Genomic DNA, 22,776 nt, shown 5'->3' with positions numbered 1-22,776 from the left:
CACACCTCTGCTCTGCGCTGCGGAAGGGTGAAGCCCCAGCTCTGGTCCCAAGGGCCTGCCTGAGGCTCTGAAGAGCCAGGCCTGCCACAGAACATGGCTGATCCTAGGCAATTCCCTTCCTCCCATGACTGAGATGATATTTTTGCATTCCAAAGTGATGTGGGAAAAAAAAAATTGCTCTCACTTGAGTGCTGCCTAGGCACTGTAGTGATGAAAAACTGAGGACACACCGCTAGTTATCCAAGGATGCAAAGTGGATGTACTGACCACCCGTTGTGGTCTGCATGGTAAAACTGTGGCTACCATGGCTTCTTTCTAACCACAGTTATCAGCTAGAAAGAAGTACATGGTAGAAAGTTACACACTCCACTGTCGTTACGTAAACATGTCCACTACCAGCCCCCATGAAAATTATACCCATCAAACCACGCTACTAAGAGCCACTTGTGCCTGGGCAGCAAGCACATAAACCAGAAGCTTAGACAGCAGCTGCTGAGCGCTCTCCTTGTGGCTCTCATGGTTATGAACAACAGCCCAGAGGAAAAGACCTGGTTTCCATCCTTCCAATACATTATCTGTTTTGGCTTCCTATGAGCCTTGTTTGAGGCGAGGTCAATAATGAAAGGTGGTATCTTCAAATTGTTATCAAGGTCTTAAGGGAATGTTACACGTGTAGCTGCCTGACAGTGAAACGTGTATGTGAAATAACGCTAAGTAACACTACGCTGTCTTGACAGACTTCATAGCCAGTTGTACAAGGCCTTCCATGTACTCTGGTATCACACACGCTTCTTTCAGCTGGGGATGTGTGGTAAGCGTGAAGATGCATCATACTTGCACAAGAATTTGAAATAGAAGATCCTGTTCAATTAACACGTATTTCAGAAGAATTTATTGTGCAATGTTTTTTAAAAAGGTTGTGCTTTAAGAAACGCCCAGAAGCGTGACCAGATCATCCAAGGAATACACGAGCCACCTTTAATCTGGCTAGCTTGGATATTAACAGCAGCAAAGCCACTGGGAATGAACCATCAGTGCCAAACACTTCTGGGCTGGAGCCTGCTGCACACACACCCCCCCCCCCGAGCTGCTGCACACCCCCACCCCCCCCCCCGAGCTAGAGGAGAGCTAGGTGAGATGGGGTCTGCACGTTGCAGCCACCTCACCTCCCAGTACAGCACAGGTAGAGCCTTACAATGTCTTCCACAGTGTTGGTTTAAATGGAAAATGCTCTGTGAGGCTATCAGAAGAAAATAAGCAAATGCAACATGCAATTAACTGCCACCACCGCCTCCCCACCCCACCCGCCCCGTATTTTCAAACTCCAGTAAAGCTTTATTTTAGGATCAGATAACCCCCAAAAATACATACTTTTGGAGAAAATATTACTGGTAGAGTGAACAAATGGCTTCTCTAGAATTATTAAAGTCTGTTCATTAAAAAACCTACTCAAAAATTCTTTAGTAGGAAATCATTAATACAAGGCTGGAATGACTTTATCCAGGAAATTCTGGGATGCTGTAGGTAATGTTCAAATCTACCAAGGTCTTTTGAGGCAAAACTTGTTTAGTGTAGTTGTAAAATACTGACTCAGAAAATAAACTGCTGCTTCTAGGCCACTGATGTCTGTGTTTAATGAATACACTGCTAAATATCCACAGACATCTCTATGAACGTAAAAATTTCTTTTGTTGCTAGTATTCAGAACATAACCAAATAAAAAGTGCTTTTTTTCCCTTCCCCCTTGAATGGCAAAAATAATTAGCACAGTAAGACCAGTCAGTTCAATAATTTTGATCAGTAAACCCAAATTGTTCATTTCATTATACTCACTGTTGAATAAATAGATGATGTACTGGATACCAAAGAGAGAGAAGAACCATGCACTAAAGGAAAGAAAATAAACACAGTGAATATAAACACAGTAAACACACAGTGGGATCATCATAGATCATCCACTGCCAACAACCAGCCTACTGAAGAAATACTTCCATGAATTTCATCATCCATCATAAACTTAATTATATTATTGTACCAATAATGTACAGTTTGAAGAATGCATGGCTAGGTAATAGAACCCATATTGATTTGGTAAAGCTGTTTTAATCCTTGTTCTTTGGGAAAATGAGGTATGGTCAAGAGGATTAGAAGTTTTGATGAAGATTTGTTCAGAAAAAAGTATTTCTCTGGACAGCTTATCTTAAGACTCTTGCAAAAGGTCTCACTCAAGATTAAAAAAAAACACGAACTGAAATGCAGAAGAGATGACAAAAGTAAATTTAAGTACTTCATCATCAATTTTAGATAGATTGAGGGGTCGGGTTGTTTTGTTTAGGCAGCAGACCGAGATGGAGATGTCCCAAGATGACCACAATACCCAGGCTCCAGTATGCAACCAGATGCTCCAGGAGAACACGTGGAGCACCCAGGGCACAAACCGTTTTCTAATTTTGGAGCTCTGAAGTGTCCTCTGAATTTAGCTGTATCTTCCTTCTGTTGACTACAAGGGAGCTGTATCACGGGAATGGAGGAGCTGAACATTCCCTGTCCCTGCAGGGCTTTTTGGTCTTTCTTTAAAGCAATGACATTTCTTTAACAAGGCAAAGTTCATTCTCTCATAGGAAAATTACTGGAGTGAAAACATAGCTATAAAACTTCTTCTGGAAAAGAATCCGTTTCAAGCAGTTTTTGCATTTAAATATATATCCAGTAAAGATATACATATACATTGTTGTTCTCAAGGCTGTCACCATCACCCTGGTGTGTTAGGATTTACGTGTAACATATTTTACTTTTGATCATGCTATTAAAAAAACCAACTACCTAAAGCTATTCTTTCTGCTACTGCAACATGCAAAATTACCTTTCCTTTACTTTTATTTTTAGGAAAAAGATACATTTAAACTGAAACTTTCATTCAAACTTCAGGTAACTTCATACAAATCATATGAAATTGTGTTAAATCACTTTTTCTTTCATGTAAATCCTGCAGCCAAAAAAAAAGTTTAGAGAAACTGCCATTTTGCTCTAATTACCTACTGCAATTCTCCTACATTCATAATAAATGGGCTCTGCTTTCCCACTGACATTATATCCTAAGGCAAGGCTGGAATAAGAAGTAAACAAAGTCTAAGTTGGCTTCTGGAGGAGTTTAAGACTATTTAAAAAACCCACAAGAAAGTAAAAAAACCTCACAGCCATTTGCTTTTTCTGGTTAATCATATTTTCAATTAAAGTGATCTTTATAGTTAGATGTTAAGGACTGTACTGTATTAAGTACATAAAATTAAGCAGCGTGAGTCAGACCCAGGGTCTGTCTAATCGTGTGCTCCATCGCTGGCTGCAACCACAGTGCATGTTTATGGAAAAGAATGCAAGGAGGCAGCAGATAACCAGTGATTTTTCCCTGGGTAGACCTTTGCATCTGCTGGGAATCAGCAGAGATGGAAATTCCTGAGATGGAAACTGCAGTCAGCCCATTATTTTTTAGTCACCGTGATGTCTCTACCATTAACTTGCTTAACTGCTTCTGAATCTACCAACACATTTGCCTGTAACAAAAATCTCCTCTTGTGTTTAGAAATCTCATTCTGCTGCTGAATCAGTCAGTAAGTTCCTTGCGTGTCTCCACAACCCTGTGATATGAGAGGTGATGGATAACTAACCTCTTTATAATGCACTAAATTATATATTATCACCCTTCAGTCATCAATTTTCCAAGCCGAAGATTCCTAAGCTATTTCAACCCTCTTCATGTAACAGATGTTATGCACTTAAGATCTCCTAATTGTTTTTCTTTTTACCTGCATTTTACCCTTCGGACTGCCTTTTTAAGGATGGAAAGCCCAAAGCATAGGCAATATTGTGCAGGGCCACCAATGGACTCACACAGAGAACACAATATTATTTTCTGGCTTGCCTCTCTATATTCTTCATTTGTGCAGTTTTTACTAACAGAGATGTATTCAAAAAAGCAACCATACCAACTGGCCAGAGAAGAAACAGATCTTACACTGGACTGGGACATGCGCATTTTTGAGTTAGCATCAACTGGAATTTTTAAGATCATATTGGGGCTTTAAAAGAGGAAAGCAAGCTCAAAATGAAAACAGGGAAAGAACACGTAACTCTGGGAATCATACTCTTGCCTTGTAAAACACTACCACTGCATCGTTTCAATGTGTATATGACTTGAGATTTCTGATTTCCAGGACAACTAAGGAGTTAATATTTTTGTGCAATTTCATTTTAAAGTATCTGCAGATGGCTACTTTAAGGCTATTTAATTAGAAGCCTGAAGGCAGTTATGCTCTTGATGTGATTCCTGTTTTTTGCAGTTAACATGCATCTGCATGCAGGCTACAAACCCAAATTGTTCCGGGGCTAGTATTTTAAAGCACTATAAATGCATATGCAAGCATGTATCATTTTTAATGTTAGAAAAGAAATGGTCTAGCTGTGATTAACTGTCCAAAGAGTAGAAAGAACAACAGGTATTGCAGTCAGTAGCACAAAAAGGAATAAAAATTTATATCCTGATGACAATGAATTTAATTCCTTCCTCTCCAGGAGGTCGAAGTCTCACGGTGGAGCCAGTGGCAGCACAGCTCCTGGGAAGACCGATGACCAGGGAAGCGGGGCCACTGGATAGCCCAGAGACCACTTACATTTTAGGCTGGTTTTTCCCCTGAAGTTCTAGATAATTTGGAGACTGCTCCTGCTGGCATCTCCCCAGCCCTGAAACCGTTCCTATCAAAAGCATTATGTACTGCAAGGCTGGCTAACATTCTGACCTACATGCTGTGCTGTGCCAGAACATGACTGTACTTCACACTCCAGAGACAAAATAGAAAAAGGCTTTTCCTAGCCCTGCTGAAGCTGATAAGAAACAAATGTCTTACAATCTTATGTGCTAATAAGTAGGTTGGTGAGCTTCGCTTAAGACCTGGATTTATGCTTCATTTGACATTGGCTGATTACATAAAATCAATTTGTTCATTAATTTCTAGATTACTTTTTGATCTAGTCTTTCAAGGTGAAGGTGAATATCTATAGATCCACAGGTCTGAACACATATGCCCCATTCAGAACACCTTGCTGCTCACTTGTAACTTGTGACTCGCTGAGAAATAAGCAGGAGCTAATAAGCAGGTTATCCCTGCCTTCTGTATGGCCAAAGAAGCGGCACAACACCTTAACCTGAACACAAAAATACAGAGACCTAATCTAAATATTCATCCCATCTGGTAAAATATTATTATCTTTTTAGGTACCAAAAATTTAGGAAAATCTAAAAGGCACTTCTTCAGCAAGTCCACTTAGGGTCAAATTCCTTCCTTGCGTACAAAAGTGATACTTTTCCACTGCTTTCAAGTCCATAACTTGGTAAATTTTTCTTGGACTTAGTTTTTATTACTTTTTTTAAATGAAGGAAAAGCACTTTGTAGAACATTTCATCTAACTCTTCCTTTTTCCTATCCTTTCCTTTAAAATGGTTTGTCCTCAAACATGTAATACTTATGAAACATTCTTCCAAACTAGCCTCTCTCCTGGACAAGAATTTCTGAATTATAAAAGATAGTTAAACCTCCCCCATGCCCAAATGGATTTGTTGCCATCTTAAGTGCACTTTAAAAGACTACAGTTACAATCTTTTTGAGGATGTCTTCAATAAAACCTGATTAAGTTTTGCTGTAATAGCCCTTTCAGTAAATCATTTAAGTATAACACAGGTGCAGTTATTTAAATTCCTTCACAGATTATATTAAGGAACTCTTTAGTTAGAGCAGGACAGTTCATCACAGAATGGAGATCACCTGACTTAAGTATCTGGCAGTCTTTGACTGTTCACCACCTAGCTTTCGGAGAGCACGGCACCAAGAGAGGTTAACTCCTGCAACGACACTGTTTTCAGCCCTACAGCATTATTCTAATGATTTTCAACCTCTAATGAAGATCCTCAGCCATGGGGCTCTCAAATACAATTAAATGTAATGGATTGACTACATTCAATAATGAATTAGCCCTGAATCTTTCTGAAGCCATAGTCAATACACATTTTCTACCTCTTCCAATGGCAGAAAATTGATGGGCTAACCAGTATCTCCAGAAGGCACCTTGTGGCTCTTAAAGGCCTCTACAAGTACTTGAGGGTGGCTTCCACGCACGCTGGGCTCTAGGGGAGCAGCAGCAACGGGGCACTGGTATTATATGCTGCTAAGTATACTGGTATTAAATGCTAAGGGCAGGTCTGCAGCAGTGGAGGAAGCAAACTGGCAAGAGCTTGTGTGACCTGCAGCGATAAAGTATTTCATAGCCAACCAAGCTCCCAATCCTTGCCAGAAAGGAGATTTCAGACTCAAAGAGCTACTGCTGAAAGAGCTTCCTATGATCTTCCCACGAACTGCTCCCAGAGCTCACCCTGTGCTCGAATTCCCAATGCGCCATGCTTGAGGGTTTTAGCTTGTGCTCATATAGCCACTCCAGCCGTAAGGTCACTTCATCAGCAGCAACCAAATGGAACGTTTATTTATAGGTAAATGACTTTTTCTTCTTACATTTACACAGGTTTCTTTTATTAGGTATGACTACATATTTGAAAAGATGATGAGGAATTAAAAAGAAGGGCCTAGATATTTTGAAGAACTACATAGGTACCTTCTGTAGAAGCTGTGTGATATCAACCCAGGCTATTCGGCAGAAATAAAAAGTAAAGACATTTGAATACAGATTAAATGCTGGGAAAATTAACCAGGATAGAAACAACAGTCTGGCTGATATCAATTATTTATACCACAACAGAAGTGTGGAGGTCCAGGTTCAGAAGAACTGAGATCACTAAAAATGAAGCACATGATGCGTTTAAACATCTTCTTGAACAGTGATCGTCTAGGTACAACACTTGCATGCTTTCCTATGTCTTGCATGCTTTCCTATGTCTTGCCAGAAGAAACACTGAATGAATATCATCAGAACAACGATGACTAGGACTAAAGTCTTATCTAAGAGTCTTATCTGAGAGCTCCACACAGAGAGAACTGTGCTCTGAAATGACCACTATGCTGAACTGAAAAGTACCAAATTCCTATCAGGTTTATGTGTGAACATCATCTGATCATCTCCAGCACCATCACATGCTTTACTGACCTTCTTCAAAGCCATCGCGGAAAGAGCCAGACCGGCTCATTGTTCTGCTTTTCTCGTCCAGGGACATTGAGCTGTTCCTGAAGCGCGTATCACTGTAGGGGTCATAAGGACCATCTGCATTGGAAAGGCTGTGGGTCCGCAGCATAGTTGGGTTCGACAGACTCATCTGGGCTGCTGTGGTTGGGCTTGCTATAAAGCAAAGAATAAACACCTATTTATTTGCGTGACCACAAAACGTCATACCTAATTTTTGTGCAACTACCAAAAAAAGTATTTTTTTAAGACACAAAATTTTTATGTTGTCCTCTCCAGGCTTCACTGTTTTCCTAAATTCAATGAACTCAAATATAAGGTATGCAAATTAAGCTAGTGAATAAGAAAACTCAAGTAAATAAAGTCATTTTAAGCACTGAGTGATATGCCTATGCTTCTACAGACAAGCTCAGTCAATTCACTAACACCTTGTAGGCATGAACTAATTAACCATCACTTAATTTGGAACAGTCAAAACAGAACTCAGAAAGGACTGAAGTGCCCGAAGGAATTTAAACTAGTATTTTGCCTATATAGAAAAGGCCTTATGAACTGCCTCCTTCAAAGCTCTCAACAAATTATATTATTCTGTGTATTTAAGTCACGAATTTTAAGAGCTTTGGTTTCCTAATAGTTATGTATTTCAGAATCGTTTCCTTCTACCATGAAGTCCTAAGAATTATAAAATATAAATTCTGCCTCAAAAGCCAAGACTCTTCCAGCCAGTGTTTAGAGTACAAAATGTTTACTCCAGTTTCACATTTTCTTGAAGAACTGCTGTGCTAAAATTATACCTGCTATTTACTAAGAACAAGTTGATTTGCGGCAAAAAAAAAAGAGAACAACAAAATTGCTGTTCAACTGGCAGGTTCCTCTTGGTGTACTGTCAGTGCCTGTTGCTACATACACCATCAACTGATACGGACTATTGGCAGAAGATACCATAACTCAGTTTAAAGGTGCTCAACTTTCATATCAACATTTGCTATTAAATTAAATTTAATTAATTAAATTAAATTAAATGCAGTGATCCCTCTTGACCCCGTCTCTGCAAGCTCTTTCCTTAAGAATACATAAAAATATCTTATTCTTACTTTTTTGTTAATTGCTTGTGACCAAACAGCTTTTGAAGCTTAATAATGTAAATAATCCTCAAAATTCTCCATAAAGAGTTAACTTCATAAACTTCATAAGCCTATTGTAACCTTTTTTTTTCCTTTTGACCATTGAAGTACTTTCATGAACTTTCATGACAGTCTGTTAGCTGTTGGCAATGTAATTACACTGTGTGTACGTTCAGCTGAAATTCTGTTAAGTGTCGGTTTATTTAAAGCTGTTTATTTAATCTGGGTTTTTTCAGCATACTTAAAGAAAGGCTCAAAAATACCACTGCTGCAACTCAAAAACTGCACTAGAAATAAGCGACTGCGTAAGCTGCTGCAAATTCACACAACACAAGAAGTGCACAAGTATAGGCTTAACTGTCTTGTAGAGCATTTTTTTATCATTCTAGAAAAGACGGAGGGCTTCAAAGTCAAAAAGAAAATGTCTGGCTTACATAGTATTTTCCAAAAGTCACTGAACTTAAAGACAATATATATATACTGTTAAGATTGATTTCCCTACTTAAACAAATGGCAAAGGCAACTAAGAAATATTTAACGAGCACACCAGAGATGAGGTCTGCTGGCACTTTGAATTAGGTTATTTCAACTGCTGATATGGCCAACTAAGACCTGCAATGTTTTATTGATCCTGTCCATCAACTTTTATCGTTTCCTTCATTTAAGAAGTGTTTACTTCTATCAATGTAGTTCAGTGAAGGAATGGCATTTTTTCTGACTTTAAATGACTCTGACTTTTACATATTATTTCAGACTGTGCTTTCTGCGATTTCCCAACAAGCCACCTGCGCATACATACAAAGATAAAATATCTTACACTGATGAAACTGGCACATGTAGTAAGTGATATGCTTGGATTTTAAGTGGTATTACTAAACAGGTAGGCAACTCTTAATTTTAAGATTTAAGTCCTTTAAGCACACCAATGTGTGATACTAACAAATAGCTCTGCTGAAGAGTTCACAATTTATATTAAGGCATCTGATTACTCCCAGAGAAGTATTTTCAAAGAGTTACTGCAAGTATGCCACCTTTGGGCATACAAGATAATAATGCTAATTAGTCACACTCATTTCAGTGAAAGTGCTTCCTGAAGCTGAATGTGGGACTTGGAGCTGCTGAAAGAAAATCATATTGTGTAATATGCTATTTTTAAGACACACACTGTATTGCTGTGATTATTTAAACGGGTAATTATTCACCAAGCTGTGAGAAGTTAAATCTGGTTCCAGAGGGTGATGTTATGCTGGATCCAGATGAAAATGGAGAATTGCCAGCAGTATCCTGAAGTCCTCCTGCTGAATGGGACCGTAGCCATTCTTTTGCATCTTCCTGATTACGGAGTTGGGAGGATGGAGTATACCTGCAAAAACAAACAGTTTTTTCAAAATGAACTTTGACAGTTATTTAAAATAAATAAATTCAAAAAAGCCCCCAAACCAACCACGAAATATCACAAGACTTGGGAAGGGAGAGAAGGAAAGAAAGATGGAATAAGACTCGTATGAAATTTAAGGATTAAAATTAGATAAACCCAACACAATTCTGATTTAAGGAGCTACTCCAAGCTGTTCTAAGCTGTTCCTAATTCATTCCACCTCTGTATGGGGAAAAAACCTCCCACAGTAACAGCCAAACTAGTAGTGACTAAAAAGCTACAGACAGAACTCGAGCACTGTAACACTGTAGCATAAAATATAGTGTGTATTACGTATGTACAACTTAAACATAAAACCATACTCTGGAAATCCTTTCCTTTCCTTAGGTTATGCCAAAATTCCATCACTATTTTAATGTTTTGGTGCATGGCTACGCTTAGCTAGCTTTTTGTCATATTATAACTAAATTCAAGTCAACACAGCCATTATCAGATTTTTCAACGAGTTGTGACCCAATAACTCATATTCCACAGACATTAATATAGAGGCCTGTGGAGGTTTATCCCATTTAGTTCAAAACTAATAGCATTAAATCATCATAAAGAAGACTATGTTTCGCCTTTTCTGTGGGCACAGAAAATAGTGGAAATGTTGTCTATGCCAACACCACTGGCAAAACACCCGCTGGCTTCAGCTTAAGCAAAGTTTTAAACCTGCTCCTGTATATGCCTGAAAAATAGGAATGTTACCACAGGGGTTATGTGAAATACATGATAGGGTACAGGTATCGACAGAAACAGCATCATGGAAACACTTGTCTGCTGATGGATTTCAGTGTTTGTCTTATGCCATCTGCTTTTTCTGTTACTGGTTCTCATTCCAAAAACTAAACACGTGGAGCCCATTATTAGCCAATATTATCTACTTAGTTAGATTCCCTCCAAATAAATGCTCTGCAGTAAGATATCACTTATTGAGACTTCTAGATCTATGTGAACACTACAACAACTAATGTTGCAAATACTCACACTGCTTTCAAAAAATACATTCATTCTTCTGCTTAGGCTTCAACACTTAAGCAACAGACTCTGACTATCTGCATCTCTTAAACTTTGCACATGTATCAGTTTATTAAGAAAGGGGCTTCAAACAGTCATTTTACTTTAACACACTAAGGATTTCTTTTTTATTATTATTTTTGCAGCTTTAATACCTACCTCTTCAGCACTTAAATGTTTCAGTCATAAAAGAAAATCTATATTTATTAGAGACATGCTTGAGAACCACAGAAACATTTTAAACAAAGTGCCATTTTAAGAAAGGCTTTTGGCTCTCAGCTTCATGGGCCAAGGCTGCTGTGAAGAACATTGTCTATAGCACAGAATAAATTGCAGCTGCAACTTCAAGGCAGTGACTCAGTGGTCCCAGAACCATTACGCAATTTTTTATCTAAATTGTCTAAGATATCTTCTGTAGATTCTGTAATACTTACAGCATTTAATTAATACACTAATGTTGACGATCTTGCTAGAATTGCTTGTATCAATGGAAAAATCTTTTTCAGTGCAGTTTTTTTATTTATAAAAATCACAGCTTTACAGATACAGAAAATGTATAAGACGACAATTGCCAAGAGTTAGTTTGGGGATTGTTTTGTTCTTTCCTAGAGGAGTAGAAATCATCTCTAAGAGCCCTATATATTTAGATATTCTGCAAAAAAAAATATTTTTTCAAATTAATATGCCCAATCTCGTCCTAAAAGGTTTGGCATGATATTGGAAATCTCTTCTATTTGCCTATCAACACCAAGGTTCCCGGGGTGAAAATGATCTCAAGTCATTCCATGTAATAGCCATAGAAGCTGCAAAATTATTGTTTTCAAGTCAAGCCCAGTGGTGGTTTATGAGATGCTTTTCAGCAATTCAGCCAGCAAAAGCCACAGTTCCTGCTCAAGCAGAGAAGCCACTGAATGAAAAAAAAAAAAACCACAGTGGTCAATGGCCGCTTTAGAGGATTAAAGAAAGAGAGAAAGAAAGAAAGAAAGAAAGAAACAATATTGTTGCCACCTCTTGCAAACTGAGACCATCACCACCAGCCACAACAGAAACACAAAGCAAACTCCAAAGCCACAACAAAAGCTGTTAAACTGTGTGGAAACACCAATACCTGAGTCCCTTCTTAGGCAAAGTGTTCCTATCAAGATGTGGGTCGCTGCAGAAAAGTTAAAAGAAAAGAACTTCAGAGAAGAACAAAAGGGAAGGAATAAGATCAGGACGAAGGACGGACAAACATCTGCATCACCTTTTCAGAGGAAAAGGTGCTGAGCCCTTCCTACAGAAACATGCAAAAACCTCCTTACCCAGGTGTGGATTTGCACAAACATGCATCTGGTACCATGCCAATGAATCTCATCTGCTCACAATGTGATTTTGCTATTTCTCCTACCCACAGTGAAAAAAAACAAATGGCTCTTTAAACGTCCAATGAATGCTTAAAAATATGCTTCTCAGCAGGCGCGAGGCAGACTATTTGTGAAAACTGATGAGAATCTTCAAGTCCAACCTTGCCGTCATTTCTTTCAGCAGACACCATTTAGGGAATGCAGCTAATTACTGCTAGGCAGCTGCAATGTGCATCAGTAAAAGTATTGAGCCCAGACTGTTCAAATTTTCAAACCTTAGCTTAAATTCCCTTAGTGAAGTAAAAGGAACCTATTAGTTGTCCAAAACTCATATATTCGAGTTTCTGTTTTTACAACGGATGAACTTGTAACTGCGCAGAGTCTGTTAATTCGTTTTTAAAGACAATATCCATGTGCTTAAATAAATTAATTTAATGACAATCTTTACAGCTAGAAGTTACAGCATGGGACTGATTAAAATTACAGCGGCGAGCAAAAGTGAGCTAGAATGTTTCGATTTGGGTCACCTTTTCCTAACTTTAGCATTTGCCTTTACAAGGATGGATGTACCCAAGTCCCTGCAAAACACTCATGAGCCAAACTGCAATAAAAGACTGACGACACTGAATGACACGGGGACTTCACGACAAAAAGGACAGGCCTGAAAGGCAGTGGGGAAAGCAGCATGCCAGAGGAATGCTGAAATGCTAGTGAGAGTTTAGATTGGTAGAAAAAAATGGCAAGGTTTTCAAATTGCCTTTGGCAAAGAAATGAAGGGGGAGGAAAAAATACCCCCACAAACCAAAAGACGTTCCCAGTAACAAGAACAACACCAAAAACATGCCAACTCTGCTGTATGCCATTCTCCAGATTGATTTAGGTGGAATGATGGGGTGTTTGAGGGGACTCTCACTGGCATGTCTTTGTGTCAGTTCACACCTGAACGATGAACACAGCAGAGGACTCAACTGAGCACAGTTTGTCACAAAACAATTTGCTTCACTGAGATGGGCAACAAAACCTACGGCCTTGTGCGTACTCCTGTCCTGAGACAGCATTACCTGTCCTGTCTCCTGGGCAAAGTATTTCGGCAGAATTTGGGGCTAGCAGCAGGGGAAGAAAGAGGGCTAGAAGAATCAGTCCAACAAGACAGAAAACAAGAGAAGGAACATTAGAATGAAAAGAGGAGAGAACAAAAAGGAGTTACAATAAAACACAAACAGAAACCCAAACTGTCAGAACATTATATTCAATGCTAATTTTCTCCATTGAGATGCAACTACAAACATTTTGCCTCCTGACTACATAATTGCACATCAGGATGTAGCTGATTTCAAAAGCTTGCAAGGGTACTGCAGCCTACTGCAAAAGGTCACTCGGAGACCATGCACTGCAAGTCATTGTCTGGTTTATCCCGAGGTTAGCTCAACGTGCCGTTAATGCAGCTCTGACACTGAAAAAGCAGCCCCATTCCCTCGCCCCCACTCAGCCTGTCCCCAGCTCCTACTCTGTCCACACAGATACCGACGAAGCTCATCGTGTAAGGAGCTGGGGAACTGACCGGTCTGAAACACAATTCAGGTGACCGAAACACAATTCGGGTGATCATTCTTCAGTTGGATCCACCTCCCAGGCAGGCGCACAAAGCATTCACAGGAATGCCTGTACCTAAACATTGTCAGGAGCAGCTGGAGATGGGACAAGGCGGCAGGGAGAGGCCAAGAAGGGATCAAGTGGCTGAGACAGGGACTTCTCTTTTCAGCATGACCTCCAGTTTAAACACTTGTCAAATGTTATCGATGAGAATTTTAACAGGAAACAGTTGGCTTCTCAAATCAAAATGGTATAATGATGGAGGTCTTTTGGAGTATCACTATCAGATCAACTAACCGGAGATCTCTGGAAGCATAATATATGATGCCAAATTCAAATATTAGGTATAATATAGTAGCGAGAGAAGTTGCCACGCTGGCTACCATAGCAAATTAAAAAACTCACCTGAACCCATCCTCCTGCTCTGAACTGGGCTCCTTGCCTGGAATGGCTTCTTTGTCTGTTCTAGTAATATTTTCTATGTAGCAGTATTATCCAGTCTTATCTTGCCAGAAGCACAACTTGATTTATACCTGCAGCGTCAGTTACTGCTGCCAGCACTTCATTCACATTTGAGATATATACAAACATATGGAAACGAGAGGAAAAAACCCACTAACCTTTCAGACAACGTAGTCTTAACACTGTTGGTTCGGACAAAGGGAGTCAGAGAATCATCTTTAGAGGCTGGAATCAAGCCACTGGAGGAGTTATGGCTCAGCCCACCTCCACTGCTCAGAGAGATATCAATGGATTCACAGCTGGTATGAAGACTGCTGACAGACTGATATCCAATGCCATCCTTGCTAACAGCAGAAGAGCTACTCGCGTTGGTACCCCAAGTTAAGCTGTTCGAAGGAGCTGAATGTGCTGAACTGGGACTAGAAGCTAGTGGAGATTGGTTCATATCTGGGTTTTTACTATACAGAGGACTGCTGCCCCCACTGCTCAGCATACCACTGCCAGATGGTGAATCAAGATTACCCTGCTGGTTCATAGTAGCGTGAGGATTGGAGATGACTACTGAATTTTTCATATTTTCAACTGTTGTGATGGGAACTTGTTTACTAGGCTTGCCACCAAAAAGTCTGTAAAAAAAGACAACATGAAAGATCCATAAAATGGAATATTAAGTGCAAGGGTGTTTCATATCTAGACCATACATATCTTCAGAAAACCAGCATTAAGTAAATGATCCTAGATTAGACATACACAACTATAAATTTCATGAATCTCCTTGTGTTCACTCCTCCTTCAATAAAGCCCAAGACAGTAACGATAACTTCCAATCTATCTTAGGTGTGTCTTCTCTGAATCAGCAAGTGCTACTTTCATAAAGCTAAATGACAGCTTAACAGAACTACAATACAGCCATACCATCTTCTGCTCCTTAAGGAAAAAGGATAACAGAGAAGTACTGCATTGATTAATCCAAAGGATGGGATATTAGAGGTTGAAAGCTTGTTGTCTGGGTAAATTCTTTGCAAACCACCAAATGCTCCGCACAGAAGCAGCATTTGCTGGGATGTAACAGGAAAAGTATCTACTGATATCAAATACAGGTTTGTCTCATTTCAGGAGCCAAGCTGGCTGGAAACTACTTCTTTTTCTTTTACTGTAAAATGAGATTTTACCTGCTTTGGCACCTAGAACTGGCTCAGTAAAAGACTAGCTGAGTGCCAGAACTAGTGCATGGGAGGGGATACAAAAGCACAGCTGGAGGAGGATGACTGCAGCATCTCCAGTTTGCCTCACTGTTGCCTCTGATGCCAATGCACTGCCATCAAGGAAGGCACTTCAGTTCCCCCATTAACAGTCACCTGGGAAGTTCTCAGAAGTGCAGAAGTGTTTTAGAAATAAACATACCTAAAACTAGACTCTCAATCATCCTAAAACTGATCCTCAAAATTACGAAAAAATATCTTTAAAGTCTAGCTTCTAACATCCACCCCAAAATTGCTTCTGTTTCTGCCACTAAGCTCCTGCAACTGCCTTTGGAACCCTAGTTTTCCTCACACATGCCTATATGGATTTGCTTTTTTCTTACCAACAGTGTGGAGTATTGGGGATGAAACCTTTCAAAGCAGGTATCTATCGGACTGTAGTCCGCAGAATAGAGGACTACAGCGCTTCTGTGCAAGAGTTCCTGAAGACTTACGGGTGGGTATGCACCAACCAGAACTTCCTCTGCTTCTGAGTATGTCCAGGTTGGTTGTACAACACATGCACACTAAGTCACTTTGTCCAACACTTCCCAGAAACACAGACTGTGTAATATAGCTGGGCACCCTACGGCACGCGTGTGGTTAAGCCCAGTGATGCTGAGAAGCACTGTGGTGATGGTGCAGGTGCTACCTGCAGCTCCAGTGTACCTGTGCAAGATGCCTGGAACACAGCTCGGCTGGATGGCTGCTGTTGCACACTTGCCACAAAGCACCTGGACAACACTGCTGGACCAGGCTAAGATGCTCATCTGCATCTAGGTCATAATCCAGCACTGCTCTGTGCCATGATCCTCTCAGCACCTGGTGCAGACAGATATTCACAAACAGGCACAGACCTGGCAAACTTGGTTCATATGGACACCACACCTTGCTGATTAGGAAACACTCACTTAGATAAGTCAGACTGAATGATAAAACCCATTCCTACAGAGACTGAGAGAATTTAGGGTCTAGCTTTTACTTAGTTAATGTTATTAGAGCAAGGACGAAGGAAAATGGCAAACTGTACTGCAATGACACATGGCCTTCAGCAGCAACACCACCTTAGGGTATCCCTGCTCCTGTGCCATTGCATACCACCTCTTCAGTTGTACTGGGGGAGCTGCACTCTTAGAGGCAGGATCCCAGGGCTTAAAACAATCCCACCCAACAGTTTTACAAGCTGTTTTTAAGCTCTGCAGTCTTCCCCAAACTGTTTCACAGCACCTCTAATACAACTGAAAGGATGCTGCACTGGCACAAACAGAAACGCTAAAGGCAGCGTCTGGTTGAACCACAACCTTCCAACAAGCGCCTTCAGAAGAGGATGTGGTCTGGGGAGCACACCTCTCAGTCCAGGAAAATCCAGCCCAGCAAGACAGTCACATCAACACAGAGATTAATTCTGGAAGGACATACCCCACGAGGAAGGACAAGGAAGGACATACCCCATGAGGGAGGACATCTGTTTACTCCTATCTACTATTACTGACAAGAGATTGATGTATCTGAGCTGGCTCTTGGGTCATGCATGTCTCCCATCAACAGAAAGGGAGCATATTATATACTGCAGAGCATGAAGGCCCCATTTAATAGTAAAATATATCAAGATAAATGATGGCTTCACTTAAGGGACAGGCCAGTTACATACAACTGGAGTTAAAGGCAATACTGAGAGAACAGAGACAGGGATGGCCTTCATAGCAGAATTACAAAATCTCACTGTTTATGACAACATAAAAGTTACATATATTCGTAGACTTACAGATAAATCTGTATCATTATAAAATGATCATCATAAATCTGTATCATAAATCTGTACAAAGGTATGGATTCTAAGTTATTATTCAATATTTAAAAATTACAGGGCCAAGAGGAAACATGCAAAAAAACATGTGCAACTCATCCCAACTGACTATGAAAATTAAGCTCAAAATCTTCTTTCTCGTCAGTCTAAAAATCAGTAATAAGCAGACAGGGCCCAATTCAACTCCGATGCATTTCAATACATGATAATTTAGACAGTCTGGTGAAAATTCAAGAGCGAAATTGTACATCGAATAACAGAATAGTTAAATTGAGCCTCAGGGTCTTCTCTTTGAATGTCCATGTATTTCTAATGTAATATTTCAACTACATAGCCAGCAATGTGGCTTTCTAGTAAAAATAAATAAATAAACGATGAAAAGTCAAGATTTATGTGCCTGAGGCTTGCAACACTGAAACCCTGTATTTCTCATGGGGTATACTACAGATACGAAAGGTCTGTTGGAGTTTTTAAGTAGCCATTGAGGAAAATTCTATGTTCTAAAGGACATAGCTCATCTAATGATAACCAGGAATAAAATAAAGGAAGTAGTCTGAATTATGGTCACACAGGCTCTTCAAATAAAACCACCCATCTAAGAAACACTTCACAGCTCTTTACAGCGTTAGCCTAAGCTGCCATCACAGCCATTATGCTTGCACTGGTGCTTCAGATGGAATGTGGCTTTCTCACGTCACTGGAAGCAGGATGATGCAGCATAACTGTATGGGTATTATGGGCGTCAAGACAAATGAAATGCAAAACACTGCAACTTGAAACAGACAAGCTACTCAATGTCAAATTCAATTGAAAAATAATATTAACAGAACCTTTCACCAATATCGAGGCTTTGATGCACATGCATCGACAAATTAATTCCTGACCAACTTGATGTTAATGTTAAAATAATGTGTGTGGTACTTGTGGAGAAAGAGAAGACAGATAAGATTTTTGTTTTAAAAAAATATTACTCAAATAAGAAAATTCAACCCATCTTAGACGGTACCTTTACTCAGGGTTCTTCTACACAGGTGAATAACCTGATGTTGAATCTCACACCACGCTGGCCTAATCCACGCATCTGAAATGTCGGTTTGGGTTAGGCACGTGAATCTAAGCATGGCAGGTCAAACCATACCATTATGATCATGAGAATCTGGAATAACGCTCCTATTGTCAATTTATAATTTGATCCACCATTGGAGTATTTCCAGTTTTGTTACAAATACATTGGTGAAAGAACTCTTCAGTAACCTTCAGATAAGAAAACTCTTATTCCTGTGATATCTGCATGGATAAAGCCTCCAGGTATGATTTTTGTAACAAAGACTCATAGCACAATTGCCAAACTTTCTGCCAGACAGTTGTTTTTTTTCCAAATGTTAATTTTTTGCTGCTGTTGCTGGAGGTACTGAGCATTTACAACACTGGCCAACCTGTTTAGGTGAAATTAAATGTAAATACAATGACTTTGATGTAGGACACTAAATAGTAAGTGCTCCACAAAACCCAGCCAGGCCTGGCTTGAAGAGTCCTGATCATTCAGCTCCGACTAACATCATTGCACAATCAACGAATTTGTTGCCTACCTGCGCAAAGTGGGAGAGGCCACATCGGGGTACTTGGCTCCTTGCTGGTGAGAATTCTGAGCTCCGCTAGAAGCAGTCTGTGATGCAGGGTTCACTTTAACAGAATTACATGAGGCCACGCTTTCGTTGTCAGACGAAATCCCTTTCTCTTTATCTGTCTGATTGACTAATCCTGTCAGAGAGTTTCCAAGGATTACCTTGGCCGGCTCTCTCATTTTAGGGACAGGCAGCCCAGCTGACTTGCTGCTTATGTTGGAGTCTATGCTACTTGTGCTAGATCTATTCCCAGCTCCACTTCTGCTACTGGACTTACTGGGCCGGGGCAAACTACGATACTGAAGATTAGTTCGGGCACTAAGTGCTAAGTAGCCATCATCCTGGTTCTGAGAGCCATCAACACTAGTCTTCCGACCAGTGGTCCTACCCATGAGTCCAGATGACTTTGGGATTTTTCCCAAGGTAGCCGATCTACTGGTGATCGTTGCCCCACTGGCAGTGATTATAGTCATGCCTACAGCTGACCCGCTCTGTTTCTTAAATCCAAATGTATTAGCATTAGCAGCAGTTGTTCTAGAGTTACTTGTGGGAAGCTTTTTGGATTCATCACCACTGCTGCGTCCTGCATCTGATGGGGAACGTTTAACATGTCCAGCTTTAGGAGATAGTCTACCCTTTTCTGATACCTTGGCGTCATCAGTTTTCCCTACAAAAATAGAAAAAGAATTCTAATATTTAATGACTTGAAAACGTCAAGCAAATGATGAAACTCAAAGCAGCATGAAAAGCAAAAGCGTGCTAGCCACCACAGTGTGGTTAAAAGTTATGATCTAGTCTGCACTGAACTTACATGCCACTCTAATGAGTTATACATGCAGACTTGCCAGAGAAAGTACGTGGTGTGTTTGCCCTCAAGAATATGAAAAGCAGAACAGTCTTATGTAATAGTGACAGACAAGAAAATATGTTTCCCTCTGTAGCTATCACAGATCGATCCTTCGTCATTAGACAGAAGTAGTGTTAGGCCATTAGTATGATTTTCCTAAAAGGCATTCATCAACTGTTTCATGTACAATCGTGTACACGACTAAATAAGAGAGGTATTAACTTACATTACTTGATTATACAAATTCAATCAATTTTCATTCACACATCTGCAAGTGCTAAAATCACTGATACATTTATAAGAAAAGCCAGAACTATTAGTATAAATTAACATGCTGGTTTAGTATGGGGGCGGGGGGTAAGTAAAAATCACCTTAACCACATATACTGTTATGTTCTTAAAGTTAACCGTGAGTTCAAAAGCAGAAATTATATTATTCATTCTTTTCATATGGCAATACTGTGCTCAATTAATAGCTTGTCTTAGTTGTCATGAAAACAACTTTCACGATGTACTAATCCAAAATATGCATTTTCAAATGACAGAAATAGAAAACTGGACATACGGGATACTGCAGAGGTTAAAACAATACCTAAAAATAAAGACAGGATTACCTGAAGTTCAGGTTCTGCCTCTGGAAAGTATTTAAACTGTTTTCATACCGAACACACTTTTGGGCTTGTTTGTATCTTACACCTAATTCTCACCTGTTCCAGGTGTCTTTAATGTGCCTGAGGTGGTTGAAGGTTTAGTCCTTGGTGTGGTAATGCCAACCTGAGCTGACATGCCCCGTCGCCAGGAGCCCGTCTGTGAAATAACAGTGTTCTTCCTACCAGAAGTACTTTTATCAGATTCATCTGACACATCAGAGGGATTCCGCCTCCATTTAGATCCTGGCTCCATTTTTATGCCGCTATCAGATCCTCCATCCGATTTCTTGACTTCATCACTGGACCACAAGGAATTCCTCTCAACCTGGGAATGCTTTTCTGCATCAGTCTAGGACAGATAAGGAATTGCAATATAACCTTCAGAGCAAGCCCTTCTTTTAAGAAGCTTCATAAGCAAGAACCATCAAACTGATTAATCAACTCAGCAGTCATCTCTGAGTACCAACAAATGTAACATGCCTTAAAGAAACATCACAGCAAGAAATGAACCCCAGCAATGACATCTTTTTTTTAAAAAAATATGCTAGGGGAAAAAATACAAAGAACATAACAGCCATGCCCCTTAGAATAAAAACAAAACAAAACAACCCAAAAAAACCAAACCAATGAAAAAGCCCACTTGATTTATAAAGGACATATTCAGCTCCATGACATTTATAATCCTCCATCTCAAATTTCTGATGAACCCTTTTACTGCAATGCCAAAAATCATTTCAAACCCAGTTTTCCTTTGTTCTTGCTGCTTTCCTACCTCTTGTCTGGCAATCTGATCTCCAGAGCACGAGGAGGCAGCTTTCTGAGCACATTTGAAGATGTGCAATGCTGTTCATTCTAATTAACACAGTAGAAGGATACCCAAGAACTGAAGGAAAATGAATCCCCAACAGCCTTCTAACAATATTCAAGACTGACTTAAATACAGAAATTACCTCCTTTCTTAATTGATGTTCAACTCTCCCTACTGTTTTTTTCCCTGTTCTTTGCACAAGACTGATTGTGCTATCAGTCTTCTGTGGAGAATTTTGCAAAGCCCAACATCAGATACAGAATTTTCTCATTATTAAGTCTTTGCCAAATTCCCAGAAACACTTAAAGTAAATCTATTAGGAGATATATATATAACAATATATATTCCCTATATGATAGCATTTTCTATTGCTAATGATCACTCTTGCAGAATCTGACTTCTGTCAAATGCTGTTGATTAATTTAGACAAATTTTGTAAACCACAACCAACTATTTTGTGACCAGACACAAACAACAAATATCTACACATCTGATCTTCATCCAGATAAAAATACTATAGTTTAAGTGCTCTCCAACCATCATGGTACTATGAAAGCGACTGACAATTCAATCCTCGATCATGAAGCTCCCAAAGAAGGGTTGGAAAATTTTGGTAACATGTTGATCTGTTCCCTGCAGCCTCAGCAGCAGATGAATGTGCTCAGCACCGTGCAGTAGTTGAATGGCAATATCATTTAAAAGATAATTATTTTAAATAACCCGAAGCATTATAAAGCTCACAACTTTTTACTACCTTCCGATAATCAGAAAAGCACAGCACAGGAAAGGACACATGACCATATATGATGCTTTCAGCAAAATGCTGTACTTTATTTTTACGTTCCTAAAGTATATTTCAAGTTCGTGACTTCACTCATCCTACCAGATCACACCATTAATATTAAAGAATCCAGGGGAATTGCAGCTTCATTTCCTCTGCTTTTTACTGTAATTAATTTTATTTTTAAAGCCTGAAAAACTAGTTAAGCAATCAGTATATGTAAGCTGATGCTACACATCACAACGGTCTTTCTTCAGTCATGTGAAATAGTCAGGACCTGAATTATTTGTCTGCATATTGAGTCATTAGACTAACAAGCATTTGCTGAATTACAGATTTAGGCATTATCTTCTTGCACTTTCCTCGTGCTATGCAAATGTTGTTTCCTTGCCTCTCCATTCAAAGACAGGAACTCAGCGTAGGCTTGAATGAAACACTGCTTTCTAACTCTCTTCACGTGGCTGCAAGGCTTGAGGGTGGTTACCTTTCTACTTATGACCGCCGGTAGGTGTGCAATAAATTCACAGTGTGACTGTTTCCATGTCCCATGTTTCTCTAAACTTCTACATTTACAGATCTTGGAAGAGAGCACATGCAAGAAGCAGTAAATAATTGACCAACAAAGCCACCTCAACATCATGCCTCACATGCTCTCATTAGTATCTTGCTTCAAGTACCTTGTCTGGAATTGTGTATTTACACTGTTAGTGTTCAAGAGCGAGGAAAGGGCTTATTCTGGTTTTAGCTGACTACAAAATATTCCTGTACCTTCTATTTCTCCTCCTTTACATCTGTAAGAATAATGCAGTCTCAACAGAGAGAAAAACATTACAGTAAGTCCTCTTTCTTCGCTCTCTTCCATTTCATTCCATTAGTACA

The 22,776-nt window shown here is 39.7% G+C and overlaps 1 protein-coding gene across 5 annotated transcripts in view; it reads right to left on the bottom strand.

Annotated features, from left to right (window-relative positions):
• The window catches only part of NAV2 (neuron navigator 2), a 266,799-nt gene that overhangs the window by 30,493 nt on the left and 213,530 nt on the right, over nt 1-22,776 (bottom strand). For 3 of the 5 annotated variants that reach the window (XM_080405389.1, XM_080405385.1, XM_080405388.1), the window contains 8 exons: nt 20,366-20,657; nt 18,776-19,478; nt 14,297-14,764; nt 13,145-13,210; nt 11,849-11,893; nt 9,506-9,666; nt 7,147-7,335; nt 1,834-1,886 (listed from right to left, as the gene is read on the bottom strand). In XM_080405389.1, the coding sequence (XP_080261515.1) occupies nt 1,834-1,886; nt 7,147-7,335; nt 9,506-9,666; nt 11,849-11,893; nt 13,145-13,210; nt 14,297-14,764; nt 18,776-19,478; nt 20,366-20,657 (1,977 nt within the window). The remainder of the gene's footprint in view (nt 1-1,833; nt 1,887-7,146; nt 7,336-9,505; nt 9,667-11,848; nt 11,894-13,144; nt 13,211-14,296; nt 14,765-18,775; nt 19,479-20,365; nt 20,658-22,776) is intronic. The other 2 variants (XM_080405386.1, XM_080405387.1) reach the window with 2 other exon arrangements.

This window comes from Falco punctatus (genome assembly GCF_963210335.1).
Source record: "Falco punctatus genome assembly, chromosome: 10".
In the NCBI taxonomy this organism is placed as follows: domain Eukaryota; kingdom Metazoa; phylum Chordata; class Aves; order Falconiformes; family Falconidae; genus Falco; species Falco punctatus.
Note: the sequence above shows the minus strand (reverse complement) of the source record. Positions and strands in the feature narration are given on the sequence as shown.